The 17930-nt window shown below is 36.0% G+C and overlaps 2 protein-coding genes across 3 annotated transcripts; both read right to left on the reverse strand.

Annotated features, from left to right (window-relative positions):
• Positions 1-4428: 4428 nt before the first annotated feature.
• Positions 4429-10815, reverse strand: LOC149402190 (putative disease resistance RPP13-like protein 1). 2 transcript variants are annotated; one of them, XM_089609545.1, is made up of 3 exons: positions 10658-10815; positions 5660-9604; positions 4429-4849 (listed from the first exon to the last, which is right to left on the reverse strand). In XM_089609545.1, exons 2-3 carry the CDS (start codon positions 9597-9599, stop codon positions 4842-4844), a joined length of 3948 nt encoding a protein of 1315 aa, XP_089465671.1. In that variant the 5' UTR covers positions 9600-9604; positions 10658-10815; the 3' UTR covers positions 4429-4841. The 2 variants fall into 2 exon arrangements, with proteins under 2 accessions (XP_089465671.1, XP_089465672.1); XM_089609546.1 differs by lacking the exon at positions 10658-10815 and having other exon boundaries at positions 5660-10131.
• Positions 10816-12890: 2075 nt separating this feature from the next.
• LOC149402191 (putative metal-nicotianamine transporter YSL7) lies at positions 12891-15883 on the reverse strand. Its single transcript, XM_089609739.1, has 6 exons — positions 15610-15883; positions 15136-15299; positions 14954-15051; positions 14563-14697; positions 14302-14491; positions 12891-13997 (listed from the first exon to the last, which is right to left on the reverse strand). Exons 2-6 carry the CDS (start codon positions 15271-15273, stop codon positions 12891-12893), a joined length of 1668 nt encoding a protein of 555 aa, XP_089465865.1. The 5' UTR covers positions 15274-15299; positions 15610-15883.
• Positions 15884-17930: the final 2047 nt, after the last annotated feature.

The following is a 17930-nucleotide window of genomic DNA, read 5'->3' on the forward strand; positions in this document are numbered from 1 at the left end:
CAATTAAAAATTGATTACTCTCATGTCGTAGTTGTATTAAGTTGTTTGATTGCAACTTGCGATCATTTAATCGAATGTCGGAAAACCCTGCAAAAATTAGTTGGTGCAAGTGTTTTATTCTTTCGGTCAAGACTAGTTAATTGATCGGTCAAGAGTAACAGAAAGTTGAGAAATTTAGGGTTGTGGAGAAATCCTTGTAAGGTCCCTTTGTCTTATCTTGTGTGTTTTTCTTTATTCTTCACGAGCTCGTGATTGTTCGATCTGACTTGGGACACCTGCAAAAATTGATTTGTAGAAGTGACTTCGAACCCTTAAAATAACTTTCTAAACAAATTTGTTCAATTGAGAATAAAAGAAAAGACACTGGTTATAAGATTCAGAAGTTCTTTTGTATTCGATCTTGCGAACGTACTATGTACGTACCTTGACCTACGATTTCTAAGGATTTTCCCAAGTCAATGCAAACTTTTGATCTCCGGCTTCTTTAGTATGTTGGAATACTTACTGCATCACCCAATTCCCTAATGGAACGACCAGAGTGTTCTTGCAATGCCTTGCTACTTGTAGATATGACGCCATACATGGCTACATTGCTTCTTATGGTATCGAAGTTGTGTTTTGAGTTTGTCGTCATTCATCATTCTTCGATCTAATCGACATGAGCCGATCGAATTCTTATTCAACGGCAACAATCACGAGACGTAGCTTAACCATTTCGCTTCCGGTTCTAGGTATTCATCTTGTTTATAATACAATTAGATCGTGTGACATTATTTACACATCATGTAATTGTAAAACATACAGGGTTTAAAGTTACAAACGTTTTAACTATTTTTTATCCAGAAATCTTAATGACATGATTCTAATAGATTTTCATTGCAACAAATAGGGTTTAAGCGTTTTCTTTTGTTAGTTTTTTTTTTCTTCCACATAATGGTTATAGATTTCTTATTTGTGTTTGAGCTGAAAGGTAATCTAAATGGCTATAGTACCCTTGAATTTCACTACTATATGTCGGAATTTTTTTTTTGCAGAAGAAACGTATGCAAAAGAAAATTAGAACTAAATTTACTTTATAAGGCTACTCTTCTCATATTCAATTGGTCAAGCGATTTTATGAAATTCAATGATACTTCACATATAGTATAGGGATACTTCCAAAACTCTGATCATTTAACTTTATATTATTTGTTTTTACCAAAATTCATTAATTGTTTCTAATTCCAAACCTATGACTAAATTTGTCAATAAACACAATAATTTATTGACATTTTTATTAATGAACACAGTTATTTATTTATTAGTTTGTCAATAAATACTTATAATTTTAGAATTAGAAACAATTAATCGATTTTGGTCAAAAAAGTTTTGAATAGTCATAGTTTGGGTATAATCCTTATGGTATAAGAATCAAACAAAGTCCACATAGCCATCGGATCTAATATTTTAGATTCGGCATAAGATGAGTATATGCAAAGAACCAACTATCTTGATCGGTGTAGCATGTTAGGAAAATATAAGAATAAAAATTACTATAATATTACGAGGATATGAGTTTTCTTGTCATTCCCAGTAAGACCATCTCAAACCCACCCTTAATTTGGGGTGGGATTGTACATATTTAGGGTGGGATTGCTCAAACTCACCCCAAATTTTACCCCAAATTTGAAGTTGATAAATAGTATATCACCAAATTTGGGGTGAAACTATTCATCCACCCCAGATTTGGGGTGAAATATTTGTAATTACAAATCCACCCACAAAAAAATTAATTTGTAATTTAGACCCTGATTTAAATAATTTATACTAAAAAATACATATTATAAATTAAAAAAGAGAGTAAATAATATGACATTGATAATAATACATAACATTAATTAAGCACAATACAACCAAATAAAATACATACCAATTATACTAATAATTATAAAAATACAATCTTAAATTAAAATTAATTCTTACAACGTACGCCATATAATAGAAAAAAATACAAAAACATGCATAATTCAAAATAAACACACAAATTACTTGAACAAAACTATCTTTAATAGTCTGGCATATCGGAGTTGGGTGCTCTGATGTTATTGAGGTATTGGCTAAAGTTTTCATATCCTTGTTGTTGAAATTGGTCTTTTGATTGTTGAGAAGATTCATCTCTACTTCTTAAAATATTCATTTGTCTTTCACGCAAATGCTCAGGCACATTTGGATCGGTTATCCTACGAAGTGCAATGTTTATGTAATATCTTTGTTCTATTAATGTTATCCAAAATAATATTTGTTTTTATTAGTTAATTTTTATATTGTAATATTAACATAATATTTAATATAAATATAAATTAATTTAATATTCTTGACATAGAAAAATAATTAATGTTTAATAAGATTAATATTGGCATAACATATTAAGTTAATATGAAATTAATTTAAAGTAATATTGAAAAGTATAAAAAGAGAATATTATTTTTGGGTAGGATTTGGTGTTGTGTGTTGGAGTGTAAACACTGTAGCTGTATCAAATTTAGTATAAAATTATACAAAATTTGATTTTTGGGTTGGAGATGATCTAAGTATCATGGAACCCCGTGATAAAATTCGTGCGTTTCCTCTTTTGCATGCATCTTTCGTTTTAATTTTGCAACCATAATGTGATAAAGCATTTTCACACAAAAGTTTCATTAAATGGTGGAATTTGTTAGAACACCAAATATTTTCTTAAACAACCAACTAATACTAAGAAACAAATATGAATAGGAATAATATATATATATATATATATATATATATATATATATATATATATATATATATATATATATATACTCTCATAGTTATATGAAAATTCATCTTTCCATATAACCAATTTTTAATAAATTTTAAGTAAATATTTACGGGATTTGATTAACAAAACCAAAAATACTTTAATAATTATAAATATTTGTTAATAATTATAAATAACTGTTAAACTTTAATGACATAAAAAATGTTATATAAACGTCCAAACAATGTCACATTACCATAGTGATTATTTATTTAAAATTTATAAAAGGTTGAATATTTAACAAATCTCTGAATCATATCTCATTTCAAAACATTCATAATAAAAAGAATAAACACATTTTTATAAGTTGACATAAAACTAATTTAAATAAGGTAGCTCCTAATATATATCTAAATAGTTCTCAGAAAATTTGAAGAATTTTTTTTTCTCTTTGCAAGCTAACAATTAGAATTTTTAAACTCTAACCTATCAAAACATATTATTCTTAATTTCAGAAACTCTTGCCATGTCGCATATCTAGGGATGCGACTCATAATCTATATTTTCCTATGACTAATATATCTTCACTCAGTACGATATTATACCATAATTATTGACCACACGCCATAATTATTGACCACACGTAAATAATTTTAATATTAATAGCGATAGACTAAATCTAATTGGCATTATTGATAAAGCTTTTTAACAAAAATTAAAATAAATGGATTAATTTTTTAAACTGATTTTTAAGTTCACATCATCCACACAGTTCTCAGCTTTATTCACAAAGTCTAATATTGTCTTCTACCATTTCATTTGAATAGGATTATTAATTAATAGTGTTTGTACAACTTTCATCTGCAAAATTCTTTTCCAGGGCAATGCATAGCAAGTCTGATAGCCTCAACCTACTTGGATGAGAATTAGTAAGCGTAAAGTACAAAATTGTATATGGAAATTACTGTTGGAGCTGTATATAAAGCTTTTTATGACTGGAAACCTGTTTAGTTTGTGCTATAAGACTTTGTTTCAATACTGCATTTCTGGGTTTATGAAAAGATTGTTGACCCAAAAAGATTGGGCTCTTGTATCGCGTAAGTAAAAGATTTTGATGTTGAGTTTTTTTGTCTGCTAAATGCTAATAACTCGTTTCATTAGTTTTCTTCAATCGAAGTTGACATGTTTTTTTAGTAAAAAGAGTCAATGATGTATTTGCGTTTCTTGTCGCTTATTTTCAGTCGTAGTTCGAAGCAACGTCTCGGCAATAACTGAACAAATAAAGTCAATGATGTATTTCACAGTTTTCTTTTAAGGTGTATTTGTTCTTGACATTCTTGAGGAATGTTATGCATTTGGTCTTTTGGGTGATCAGATGCAGCTTGGTTTTCTTTAACTTGGTTGAAATGGGTAAAACGATAATTCATTTTTATTCATTTAGTGTATCAGCGTCAATTATTTTACGGAATAAGTGGCAAGGTCCACGTGCAAAGAAAAAACTAGTTGTATGAACTTTTATTAGATTAGTGCATCACTAATTTAGCTTAATAACTCTTTTCTTTTACTAGCCCGAAGTTGACCATTTCACAACATACACATCCAAACAAAGCAACTCGAAGAGTATGAAAAGAACGCAAGTCTAAATAAAATGAACTTTTTTTTGCTCACAAAATAAAATGAACTTGATTGCTTTAAGTGCCTTTAAAAAAAACAGACACTGGTAAAGGGAAACCAGAGCGAGCGCTAGTCGTACACGCCACCCCGACTCCCTATACCCGATTATCGATAAATAAATAAAAAACACACAAGTACATCTAAAATTCGCTACAAGTGGGAAAAAACCATAAAGCATACGTTTATTTGTGCTTTCTTTCATCCCGTTCAGGTTCCAAGGCTTGTTATCAGATTGCTTAAAGTAAATAGTTATAAGAAAACAACCTTGATCGCTTAAAGTGATCGGATCGCTTAAAGTAAATCTCAGTGTACATTTTCTTGTAGTTAGAGGATTGCCTCTGATTAAAGCTCTGTCCCTTTGTCTTCAAGATTGATTTGAGTTTGGAGAAGGAAATGAGTGCTTACACTAATCATCTGCATTTAGGGAAATTGGGCGTTAGCTCATTCCCTATGATTGATATATTGTCCGTATAAACTACAAGCTTCCTATAGATATATCATTTCATCGATGAAATTAAATAGAATAATAAAACAAATAATTAGGTAACTAAACCACCAAAAGTAGAAAAAATGTTAACTAGCCAACGTTTCGTAAATGTTTGGTAAATAACCACCCATAAAATATTATACCCCTGAAAATATGTAAAATACCCAATAATTATTCATATTTGAGGTGGGAAGTTTGGTGGGTATTTACGTAATTTTAACGGTGTAAATAATTGTCGGTGGTTATTTACTAAAATTTAGCAAACGTTGACTCTACGACAATTTCAAACGTTTTATATTAAAATATCCACTGGATTGCATCTAAGTAGAATTTGAACAAAGTTTCAATCATTTACTGATTGGATCATTTACAAGTCAAACTTTAATTACCATGGAGTTACATACTACTTCAATTAAGTAACTAATCACCTTATATAGTATTTAAATTGTAGGCTGAACAATATATTCGCAAGTGTATATATGAGTTTCATTCATTTTTAATATAAAAAAAAAAAAACTACGCTACGCTATAACAAAACACGAATAAATAATAAAGAGATGTTTCTTTCTTAAAAAAAAAAGTAATAATAAATAGATGTACTAACTTGATAAAGGAAATAAGCTCCGCAACCACTACAAAGTATCACAACCAAACAATGATGATGTTACCCCTTTTCTTTTTAAGTATACAATTCTGTTATATAAAATATGAATACTACTAATACTAAAAGAAAGTACCTGAAACAAAGACGTCGTCGTCGATTCTAATATAGGTGACGTGTGCAATGTAGCGCCAGTACTCTCCTTTTTTCGGCTTACACTTTTGGGCCAGCAAAGGGCAGTTATGTACTCGCAAGTGTAGAAGAGATTGTGGGAAATGTTTGGTCGGAATTGTCGTCAAATTTGGGCAGTGGTAGATCCGCAACTCAACGAGAGATGATGGAAGTCCTTCTTCTTCTATTCTCTGAAACTCATCACAGCAGTAGATTCCCAGAGATTTTAGAGAGCCAGGAAGGGCTTTGTCCAGAATTATGCCGAAGGTGTTGCAGTCTCTGATGCTCAAAGTTTCGAGAGAGGTTGGAAGGCCTTCTCTGGAGATTCTCTGGAAGTCGCTGCAGTTGTGTATGAACAAAGCTTTTAGAGACACAGACATGTCTTCTCCTGGGAATGACTTCAGCTTAGGCAACCCTCGTAATCTCAGCACTTCCAAAGAGGTTAGCCGCCGAAGCCCGACTTTGTCCAGCGAATTCAGACTTGGAAATCTGGAGATACAAAGCTTGGTTATACTCATGGGAAGCAGCCCATCCTCTGGAAACGACTCAATGTCTTCATTGCTGCCTTCAATATCAAGTGTGGCCAGATTCGGGAGCCTTTTCAGACCAGAATTCTTAATGAGCGAGGACAAGAGCTTGTCGGAATTCCTTATCGTGAGCTCGGTCAAACTAGAGTGAATACCATCTTCTTCGGGAAGCCACTCTATCTCCGGACAATTATTGATTTCGAGTTGCTTCAAAGAAGTGAGGAGGCTGAACATTTTCTCAGGCAATGACTTCAGCTTCTTGCATCCATAGATATCCAGAGAAGTCAGAGATGTTAGGCTCTGGCCATCAGACGTTGATAGCGATTCTAGGTTCCCTAATTCACGAATTGAGAGTCGCCTGAGCTTTGGAAAGAATTCCATGGGTAAGAATTTCAAGGAATCACAACTCCGTATTCCTAGGAATTCGAGGGACATGTGACGGCAGTTGAACTCTATTCCTTCACATTCTCTTATCGCTAGCTTTGTGAGATTGGTGGGTAGGCATCTGATAGGTATTTGTATCTGACAATGACCGAGCTCTATCTCTGTACAATACTCCATTTGCTTCAACCCTTCAATAGATGATTCAAATTGCATCATATCTTTACAGCCACATACATTCAACTTATGGACAAGTGGAATTTTGGGGAGAGAAAAAGCAAGCTTTGGACAGCCTGAAATTCCAAGCTTTTCTAAAGATGGAAGAAATTCTGGCAAAACCCCAGTGAAGCTGCAACAATCGTCTATGACAAGTTTAATCAGCTTTGCAAAAGCTCCAGAATCATCTTGGAACCATCTTTCCCAATTCCTCATCTTTTTGAAGCTTAGGGTTTTGAGTGATTGAAATGGCTTTACGACACAAGAACCATTGCCGTAAATAAATTCAGGACCCACATCAACCAATGCAGAAAAATATGAGATCTCAAGGTGTTTGAGCGATGGAAGCTGCCCCAATGGTGGTAAGGATGTGCAATTCGTACACCTTGAAAGTGTTAGAGAGGCGATGTTGTCCAATGAGTTGAACCCAAGCCAGTTTGGGAATGTTGTACCTGGATAACCACCGATATCTAGCTCCTCTAAGGTTCTGTTTGGTTTTAGCCGCTCAAGCACATTCCTTGCGTGTTCTGTATTAGTGTTATTATCATCACTCCATTCCAACGATAGTGAGCCAAGCCGACTCTGATCCAACACCTTCGTATCATTCTTCACAGTTCCAACATTTTCCAAGTTGCTAAGATGAAGCTCTCCTCGAAGATGAGAAAGTTCCCTTAAAAATCCAATCCCTACACAATTGTCTTTCCCCACATTGAAGCCACCCAAAGTTTGAAGATTCTTCAAGTCACTTAACCGCGCTGGAAGCTCCAGATTGTAGCAGACTCGAAGATCGAGGTGTCTCAAGTTGAGTAGACGATGCGTGTCCTTGGGCAGATTCTTGAGACAACGACAATAACTCAACTTCAACGTTTGTAAGTTGAATAGACTGCACACCGATTCAGGCAGCGAGGTCAACCTCTCCATACAAGAAAGGTCTAGGTAGCGAAGATGTGTTAGATCACCGATTGAATCAGGCAAGTGATCGACATTAGCATACCAACTTAGAGAAAGAACTCTCAGACGCCTCAACTTTAATAACAAGTCGGTTATTGCTTTCATAGATATTACATGATGTACATATCTTGTATGTAGTGATAGAAAAGTGCGCAGATGCTTTGCTTGCAATACATCACTGAATCTCTTGTACGGGTCTACTTCTCTTAAAATATATCCAAGATGGCGTAGTTCCTTCTTGTTGGTTTTACTCGGCATTTCATCTTCCATGTGTAAACAGTACGCTGCCGATACAGATCTTGCTAAGTAATGGATCAAATCATGCATCACAAAAATGGGCTTTTCGGAGTCAACTCGCTGAAAAAACGATCTAGAAACTAAACCATTAAAGTAATCCTCGCCCACATCTTCAATTCTTCTATTTCGATTAGGGCACTCCAAAAGATTCTCAGCCATCCACAATAAAATCAGTTCCTCTTTTTTGAATTCATAGTCGGAGGGAAATATCGAGCAAAAAGCAAAGCATCGTTTCAGCTGTGATGGGAGATAATGATAGCTCAACTTTAAAGCTGGAAGAATATCACTCTCATCTTCTCTTAAATCCCAGAAATCACTCTCGAGAATTCTTCTCCATTCGCCAACATCAAGTATAGAGCGCAAAAGCCCACCGAGCGTCTTCAAAGCTAATGGCAACCCATCGCATTTCTTCACAATTTCTCGGCCAATACTTTCCAACTCTTGATTTGAGCCAAAATCTTCCCCGTCTCTACCGGATGCTTGCTTTGCAAATAATTTCCACGAAGAATCTTCTGATAATTTTTGAATTTGATGGGTCTGAGCGGAGCGCATACTTGACGCAACTTTTGCGCTTCGAGTTGTCACGATTATCTTGCTTCCTTGAGCACCATACTTGAACGGAAAACACAGAGTATCCAACTCAGCGGGTTTCTCATGCCACACATCATCCAAAACAATCAAGAACTTCTTTCCTAACAAGCTCTCTTTCAGTTTCACTTGCAAGGAATCTAGCTCTGAAACATCACATGAACTTGAAGTTACTTTCTCAAGTACTGTTTTGGTCACTCTACAAACATCAAATTCTTCAGAGACACACACCCAAGCCTTTAACTCAAAATGCTCATTAACTTTCTTGTCATTAAAAGTTGTTTGAGCAAGGGTAGTTTTTCCGAGGCCTCCCATTCCCACAATTGTAATCAAGCTTGTCTCGTCATTGGTCTCGTCATCGGACAACAAGAACTTAATCACTTCTGTTTTATCATAATCTCTTCCGTATACTTCATAGTCGTCAACAAGAGATGTAGAAGGCAACCTAAAAGTTACCTTTTCCTGATTAGCACCCTTTACTAGACCAAGAAGTTCACTTTGGCTAGCAATATTCTCAAACCGCTCGAGAAGCTCCTTCACATCGCTTTCTAGATCTCCCTTTTCGGACGGCGAAAAAACATTCTGCAACTTTCTCTTAAGGAAATGACGCTTCTTACTCGTTCCAATGCTCGACTCAGACTTCTCTCTCAACTTCATGGCTTTAGTTTCAATGAAATCAAACAGATCTTCAGCATCAAAAACAGCTTGTTGAAGCATGTTAAGCCAAACTTCCACGCTCTTGCTTTTTCTCTGTTTCTGCTCAGCGTCTTCAATCACTGCCATCACAATGTTCAACACATTCTTCAGCTTTACAACTAGCTTATCCATATCACCCCTCTTTGATTTTCCCCGCAAGTATGACATAGTTTCTTCAGAACCAATCCTAGTAAACAGAAACTTGAGAGAGGATGAAAGAAAAGCTCCAGCGAGTAATTCTACAGCCATTATCTCTGTATAAATAAAAAAATATAAAAATAAACCTAAATTTAGCTCGAATATTGATCTGTATAAATGACTATGAGTTATCTTTAGTTTCACTTATCAATTACTTTTAATATGACTTCCTTTCTGGCTGTTAAATTTAATATCGACCAGGTCTTGTGTCGATATGGTTAGCATGTAAAAATTGTCTATTGTCGATTCTTTATCGTCTGTGACTTGGGTCTCATGATAAATGAGGGCAGAGATATTATGGGGCTTTAATTACAAAAGAAGAAAACGAACGACCATTGAGTCAGGTGAGGAAGCTAATTTGGAGGAGACTATCCTTTTTTGTGGTTCTCAGCTTCTCGGATAAGCATGTAGATAGTAGCGTTTGACTGATCAAACACACTTTGGACTTCATGAAAAAGTTAAAAGAGAAATTGGGACCTCCCCTAAACCTGCGTGATTGGTGATATGAATAATGTCGGAATTGGCTAACGGTCGAAATTTGTAGTCTCAGAGGAACCCAAAGTTTATAGAGGTTTGTCCCAGGAACGAGTTGAACACGGGAGGCGGAGTGATGGATTTTCAGAAGGAAAAAAAAAAAAAAAAAAGAACTTGACGGGAAACTTTAGTGACAAAATTAGAAGAACCAGAACCATGGTAAAGAAGCATAGTGGAAGAAGAGAAGAAAATTGGGTTTCTTTGTTTCAACAAGAGCACAATTGAGGAAGTTTATTGAAGACAGAGGCAAACAACTTTATGATCATACTATGCGTAGATCTTAGTGATTAAAAAAAGTATTTATTAATTACTAAAAAAAGAAAGGTTATGTGGGGCAGATCAGGAGTAAGACATGTCATCTAATAATACAAATGGGAGTGTTAATGAATGTTTACAAGCCAAGCGAGTACAATAAAAGATGTTGAGCACCAACTGTTCCGATATTATCTGCAAACAGACTTGGATATTTATAACAAAATCATTTCCTCTGCTATGTTTTTTTTTATGATAACTAATGATTGATTGGGTAATTGTATTAATGTTGATGAATGCGAGTATACAGTGAAGAAGCTTACCAGAAAGAGGCAAGTAATCAGAGATATAAACAATGAGGAGCAGCGTTGATCTGCTTGCGATGTCGTAGCGTAACAAGACTTGATAATAAGATTTGGACCCCCCGTTTTGAAGATAGGAGTCCAAAGATAACACTTATGATTTCGCCCTTAAGCGTTTCTTCCCGCTGTTCTTTTTTGACCAGATATTAAAGACATTTATTTTCTTTTAACATTTTGCTATATATGCTATGCAAGCAAATGCGTGCACTAATAAAATTAAGCATATATCCGATATATTTTAATAATATTAAATTAAGCATATTACATTGTTACAACTTAATCAATATATAAAAACTTTAAAATAGCTATCAAACTTAATTGAATTATTTGATTCATTTAAATACTAATAAATTAATCATATTACTGATATATTTTAATAATAATAAAATTAAGCATATTACACGACTTATTCAATATATAAAAACCGTTAAAATAGCCTATTAAACTTAACTTCCATTTTTGTAATGTTTACATAACATAATATGAAAATTTAAATGTTTTACACAACACATAAGAAAATTTAGTCAAATACTCTGTAATGAATATGCAGTATGATATAACAAATACTATGAAAATAATAGGGATCCGATATGCCAATATTGCTTTTCCTTTCTTATCTTCGTCTTTGTCCAGGTATCAATTGATTAGTCAAGATAAATAAGCACAATTTATTAAATGTTATTTTTTACAATTTTTTAATGTTCTGTTGCAAATCCCATTTTGGGTTTCGAAAGTGTAGTTAAAATACAGTGTTACAATCCATATATATCTCTCTCTCTCTCTATCTCTCTTCCATAACTATTCTAGGGTATTTTTTTGGTTCTTAAACACTAATAATTGTAGGCAAAGAGATTTGAGATATATATATATATATATATATATATATATATATATATATATATATTATATAAGAGTGAATGTAATCAGGATGAAATTTTTCAATCATCTTTCTACATGTATTTATAGTAGATAATGAATACATTTGTCAACAAGGTAGATATAGGGTAATTAATTATTTACCCTTTTTTTTTTTTTTTTGAGCGTACCAATCCTCGAACGCGATATTGTTGTTACAAGGTTACGTTTGACGCGTGAAAAGTAATTAACGTCTTTTCCCGCATGTTATGATTTGTCACCTGGTCTCCACAAAATCTCAAATAAGATACTATTCGGAACATTGTAGAGTTATATTCGCTGATAAATGCACACCAAATAGAATTATTGGTGTCAATATCTCTTTTTTGTTTCTTGCTAAATGTTTTTAATAAATGCACACCAAATATAATTATTGGTGTTAATATCTCCTTTTTGTTTCTTACTAAATGTTTTTAGTCTTCACTTGACCAAATATGTGAGCAGGTCATCAAACATCAGCTTTTAACTATACTCTAAAAAACTAATTTTAGCTTGAGTTGGGAGGAAGTTGAGCGCACTCATTTTTTTTATTAACCAATTTTCATAATAACAGTTATTAACAATTCCTTGATTAATTTCTAATTGAAAAATAATAATTAACTAATTAAGCTACCAAAAGTAGAAGAATTGCTAGTTAGCCAACATTTCGTAAATTTTTGGTAAATAGTCACTAGCATTTATTTACACTGTTGAGAGTACGTAAATACCCAGCAATTATTCATATATGAGGTAAAAAGTTTCAGTGGGTATTTACAACGGTGTAAGTGATTATTTACCAAAAATTTATAAAATCGTTTCATATGACTATATATCCACCAGACTCTTTTAAAAAAAAGTTCGCATTATTCTTTATTTGCTACAATTGGCTAAAACCTACTTCTAAGTTAATTTTAGTTAACTTGACCGTCCAATAAAAAATTACCATTAATAAACTAAAAACAATCACATGATTTTTACCTCATAAAGTGTGTAGGTATATCGTTACAAGAGAGTCACTCAATTAATTGATATATGAATGGCAATACGATTAGTGACGAAGTTAGAAATTCCAATGAGCGAGGACAAATCTGAAAAGCTATATAAATTTGGGCTAAAATTATTAAAGTTTATAAAAACAATTTAGTGTAAAATTGCAATTTTTAAAAGTTGAGGGGCATTGGACCCTTGGACCTAATACGGTAGTAAAAATATAGATATACATACTAGGTTAAATTTTTTGGTTTTATAGCTTATATCAGCCTGGCTTTTGATATGAATGGTTGAAAGCGGTTGATTGGGATCAGCCCAGGAAGGCGTCGACTTTTCTGTTCACGGCCGCAGAGAGGAACTTCATGCAGATGGGAGGTTTGAGTCCGGCGAGAGAGAGTAGGGCTGCGGGCACGCCCCAGAGAGAGTCGCCGCAGATGAGGCCGGACGCCACGGCGGGGGCCAAGTCCCGGGCCCTGCGCGGATCACCCCGTCTCCACGCAAAGAGGATGAGGCTCCCGAAGCACATGTCGACGGCGAAGAAGCCTCCGAGGTAGAACGGGATGGCGAGGCACACGGGGCTCGGGACGAAGCGGTGGAGCCCACGGCCGGGGCGGGGCTCGAGCCAGAGGAGGAGCTCGCGGGCCGCGTTGAGGAGGACGGCGAGGCCGAAGAAGGCCGCGGAGAGGGCGAGGCAGTTCTTGGGGAGGGACGAGAGGCCTTGTGCGCCGAGGAGCGCGATGGCCCGGTAGAGCGTCGCGTACGGGGCGGGGTAGGACCCGCCGGGCTGGCCCACCGGGTAAGCCTTGTAGAAGAACCAGAAGACGAGGGGCGAGACGACGCAGCCCAGCGCGGTCCCCACGGCTTGCCCGACGAACATGGCCCGCGGCGAGGCCAGAGTCAGGTACCCGGTCTTGAAATCCTGCATGAGGTCGGAGGCGGTGGAGACGATGCTCATGGCGACGCCGCAGGCGGCGAGGCCGGCCACGACTCCGCCGCCGTCGGGGCCCGCCCATGCGGCAAAGACGACGATGGCCAGCTTCCCGTAATTGGAGGCGAGCGACCAGTCGGTGAGGCCGCAGCCGTAGGCGTTGCAGAAGGCCAGCACGGGGGCCGCCACGTAGACCACCATCACGTGGTGCCACGCCAGCTGAGGGATTATCCGCGGCACCATCACCGTCGACACCACCGCCAGCGACACGTACCCCACCACCGCCCCCCACCCCGGGATCTCCTCCTTCAGGAAGTACTCCCCGCGGAGACGCTCTTCGTCGTCCGAAGGAGAAGATGATGAGTCTGATGGAGACTGAGACGGAGACGGAGACTTCACTTTGGTCATCAGGCTACGGGCTGTCTTGAACAGTAGGTACAGCACGTGGAATAGTCCGTCACCCAAGATCATGGCTATGGAGATGAAAACCTAGCCAACACAACGGTGGTGGTGTATTTGTTAGTTCTTTTTTTTAATTTTTTTTTAAACTTTACTCCATGGATATAATTAATTAATAATGAGTTTCATTATGAAAATAATCAATTTAAACGTCTGACATTGCTAATTAAATAGTTAACGTTTGGTAAGTTTTAAGTAGTCATTTTCACTATGAAGGTGGTTATTTAGTTAAAGTTTACCAAACGTTAATTATTTAGTATTTTCAAACGTTAAATTAACTATTTTCTTAATTTTATGTTAATAATATAGCTGGGACTTGTGTTGTGTTGTTTACCCTGTAACCTTGGATGCCACGAAGGCTGGTTGGAGATACGTCAGCGCTGTACCAGTCACCTTTCTTTTGCTCAATCAAAGGCCACATGATTCCCCACGAAATCACCGCCCCGAGAAGCAGAGATATATTCACCATGTACGGGCATATCATTCCCACTCCAACATATGTCATTGAGAAATCAAAGTAGAACCTGTGATTGTTGTATACACATAATGTTATATCATGTCTCTAATTCATTATATAGGTATGCGTATATTATACCTCTGTGCCAAGGCTTCGAGACCGAATGTTGGAAAGTTGGAAAATCCACAACCGTCCGCGGCGGCGAAAAACCACTGGAAAAACGCAGAACCAAAGCTGAAACAAAACGCCTTCAACAAGACTGAGACTTGCTTTCTGAAACACACACACACACACACACACATTTATAGGTCTCGGAATGTTATAAATAAATTAATAAATTAAAGGAACAAAAATAGTTCATGCTTACGCTTTCCTTTCTATTAAAAAATGTATGACAACTTTCATATTTCAACGCTAATAATAAATTACGATATTATTTATTCAATCAAAGTCTGAATTAGGCTAATATAGTCCATGTGAATATAGAGAGAAAAATAAAATATAAAAAGAAGTTTATATGTGTGTTTACTTAGCCAGTCTAGCTCCTTTGGGTGTGTGAAAACTGTTGATAAGGTACGCAGTTGCAGTTCCACTTGGGTATGTTAACTTGAACTTCATAATCATCATCTGTTATGGATAGAAAAAAAAAAGTCAAAAATATGTAAATTTGAAGTATTTAAATTAATTATGAAGTTGAATGTTGATTTATACCTTCCTTATAGGGACAATAGAGAACAGGCCAACGAAGCTGACGAGGAAGAGAAAGCCAATCATCCAGCCAAGTGAAAGCGTCTTCACGTTCATCGGACTGAAACCTTCCTCTCCTTGACCGGCTATCATTGGACTCATTCCCAGCAGATAGCTCGCAGTACCACCTATTTAATTTTATACGTAATATAAATATATTAGCGATTGGCCATTGTATGTACAGAAAAAGACGTACGTAATGAATGATCATAAAACTAACAAGCTAACACGCTCCTCGGTTTTCACTTCGCTAGTTTCTTTTCTTTTTTTCCTTTTTTATTCTAAGCTAATTAATATCAAAGGAATTTATCACATAGCAACATCTCCATCTTTTTTTTTTCCTTAAATAGTTTTTAAGTTGGACTTAGCTTTCACTCGCAACTAGGGAAAAAAAGAAAAAAGAAGAAGAAGAAGAAGAAGAAGAAGAAGAAGATGTACTGCTAAAAGCTATTCCAGAGGAAGCAACGACGCAGGTCTGGACAACGGTGTTCTCTTGGCGTGTGAAGGGCTGTCTCAACAGACCGGCCTTGGCGAGCAATTCCGTGTATCCCTTTAGCAGCGCGAAGCCGATGAGCCCAGCAGCGACGTTAAGAGACGGAACCACTCCGGTGGTTAGGTTGAGCTTGCACACTATGAAGCTGAACAGAACGCTCAGAGCCACACTTGTTGCTATCGCTCTCACAGTTATCTGCTCCGTCCACTTAGGCACTGCCTCCTCCGGCCATGCTGACGTGGCTCTTTCGTTCGTACGGCCGCCATCGTCGTCGCTGTCGCTCTCTCTCCTAGGGTTTTGCTCCATGTTTCTTTGTCGCTGGACCAGACTTTCTCAGTTTATTTATTTATTTTTTTGGCTGGTCTTTTGTTTTAGTTTTTTCTTCTTCTAGTCTTTCGATCCCTTTCTTTGTAACTTGTTATGAAGTTTAAGTATATATGGTTTAAAAGTCTTTGTGGATACGTATTTTAGATACTGCGAGATCTTCTACGGCCACGAGGAGGCTTATAGCTAATAATAAGAGGAGTAAATTTTTCCGATATCTGATTTAATTCCGTGCCTTTATCTCTTTAAGTTACTAAATTGTTTTCTATATTTTTTTAAGAATTTTAAACTGTGTCTTTATTTTTAAATGAATATAACCAGGTAAAGTAATTATGTAAGTCTATCAAACAGTTCTATAAAATATAGTCAGTTAGCTTCGAAGAACATATCCTCTATCTGGTTTAAAATTACTTAAATTATTAATACCCATTCGAAAAATATATACGAAATAGTCCTCAACAAAAATTTGATTTGCAAAATAGCTAATGAGAAAATAACTTAAAGCATAAGATAGCTAAAATTTAACACACCGAAATTATTGATATTTCAATAAATATTTGGACATACATATGTATATATAACATATTTATGTATATAATTTTATATGCATGGCCAAAATAATTATGAAATTTAATACTTGCTTACAAATGTATATGGGATTATACCACAAGTATGACCATCTCAATAGTTTTAGACCAAGATATAATAAATCTATTTTAATCCAAAAGTATGATTACTTATTTTGTACATTTACATTCTTAATACTCTCTCTCTCTCTCTCTCTCTCTCTCTCTCTCTCTCTCGTTGCTGAATCCTCACAACGTTCACTTTCGTTCTCATAGAGCCCTTTGAAGATTTTTTTTTCATCTGAAGAATCTGGAAATTCGTTTGAAGATTTTTGACATCTTTGTCAATAAATTTTATAAATGTCAATAAATCTTCAATATCTTCTTTCTTTGAGACGACGAAGTTGAGTCTAAGGACTGTTCCATTATTTCGCCATCTTCCTTGAAGGAGGCTCTATCTATTTTTAAAGTCCAAGTTCGTCTTTATGGAGTTCGACTGGAAGTCGGCCAAAACTTGAGATTTGGCGCATGTCCTAGTCCAATATTCGATATCGTGCTCGCTAAGTTCTCCGGCCCACTTCGTCAGTCTACCCGACTGGTTTAGGTTATGTAAGAATGTTCTGAGTGGCTGTATGGTCATCACGATTATGGCATGATATTGGAAGTAAGGTCATAACTTATGAGCTGTCATGACCACTGTCAATGCTAACTTTTTCATGGCGGGATTATGGGTCTGTGCATCAACGAGCGATCTGCTTAGGTAAAAGATATATAGGTCGCTGGTACCGGTGTTCCTTTCAAACTAACATCCCACTTAAAAAACGGTGATGTAGAGGAAGAGGGGCTCTCTCTCGATGGGTTTCGTGCATATTGACGGCGTTGCATGTAGTTCTTTAGCTCTTGGAAGGCTTGCTCGCATTTTTCATTCCATTCAGACTTCTTATTTGCTTTTAGAAGTTAATAGAATGGAAGACATTTGTCGGTCAAGCGAGAGATGAATTGACTAAGCGCGGCTATCCTATCGTTAAGTCTTTGTACTTCCCGTCTATTTATCAGGGATGGTAACTCACATAGGGTACGCAGCTGGTCTGGGTTGGCCTCGATTTCTCTTTGGGTTAAAAAGTAACCGAGGAATTTTTTTGGAGGATACTCCAAACGAGCATTTTGATGTATTCACTTTCATATGATACTTATTGAGTATCTCGAAATGTTCTTCCAAAAGATACATGTGCTTCGTATCTCGTAGAGATTTTACTAACATGTCGTCGATGGAAACCGCCATAGTTTTGCTATTTTTTTCCACGAACATTTCCTTAACGAGTTATTGTAGGTTACGCTTGAGTTTTTTTAGTCCAAAAGGCATTACGTTGTAACAG

Source organism: Urtica dioica, chromosome 3 (genome assembly GCF_054948205.1).
Source record: "Urtica dioica subsp. dioica isolate 48M chromosome 3, U.dioica_male_clone48M_v1_H2, whole genome shotgun sequence".
NCBI lineage: Eukaryota > Viridiplantae > Streptophyta > Magnoliopsida > Rosales > Urticaceae > Urtica > Urtica dioica.

What these genes read in the sequence shown, in the direction of transcription:
- LOC149402190 (XM_089609545.1), bottom strand. Translation starts at nt 9,599, where the DNA reads ATGGCTGTAGAATTACTCGCTGGAGCTTTTCTTTCATCCTCTCTCAAG.
- LOC149402191 (XM_089609739.1), bottom strand. Translation starts at nt 15,273, where the DNA reads ATGAGTCCAATGATAGCCGGTCAAGGAGAGGAAGGTTTCAGTCCGATG. An exon ending in AAAGGAGCTAGACTGGCTAA is followed by an intron (nt 14,698 to 14,953) that starts GTAAACACACAT and finishes TGTGTGTTTCAG; the next exon opens with AAAGCAAGTCTCAGTCTTGT. An exon ending in CTCGAAGCCTTGGCACAGAG is followed by an intron (nt 14,492 to 14,562) that starts GTATAATATACG and finishes CAACAATCACAG; the next exon opens with GTTCTACTTTGATTTCTCAA.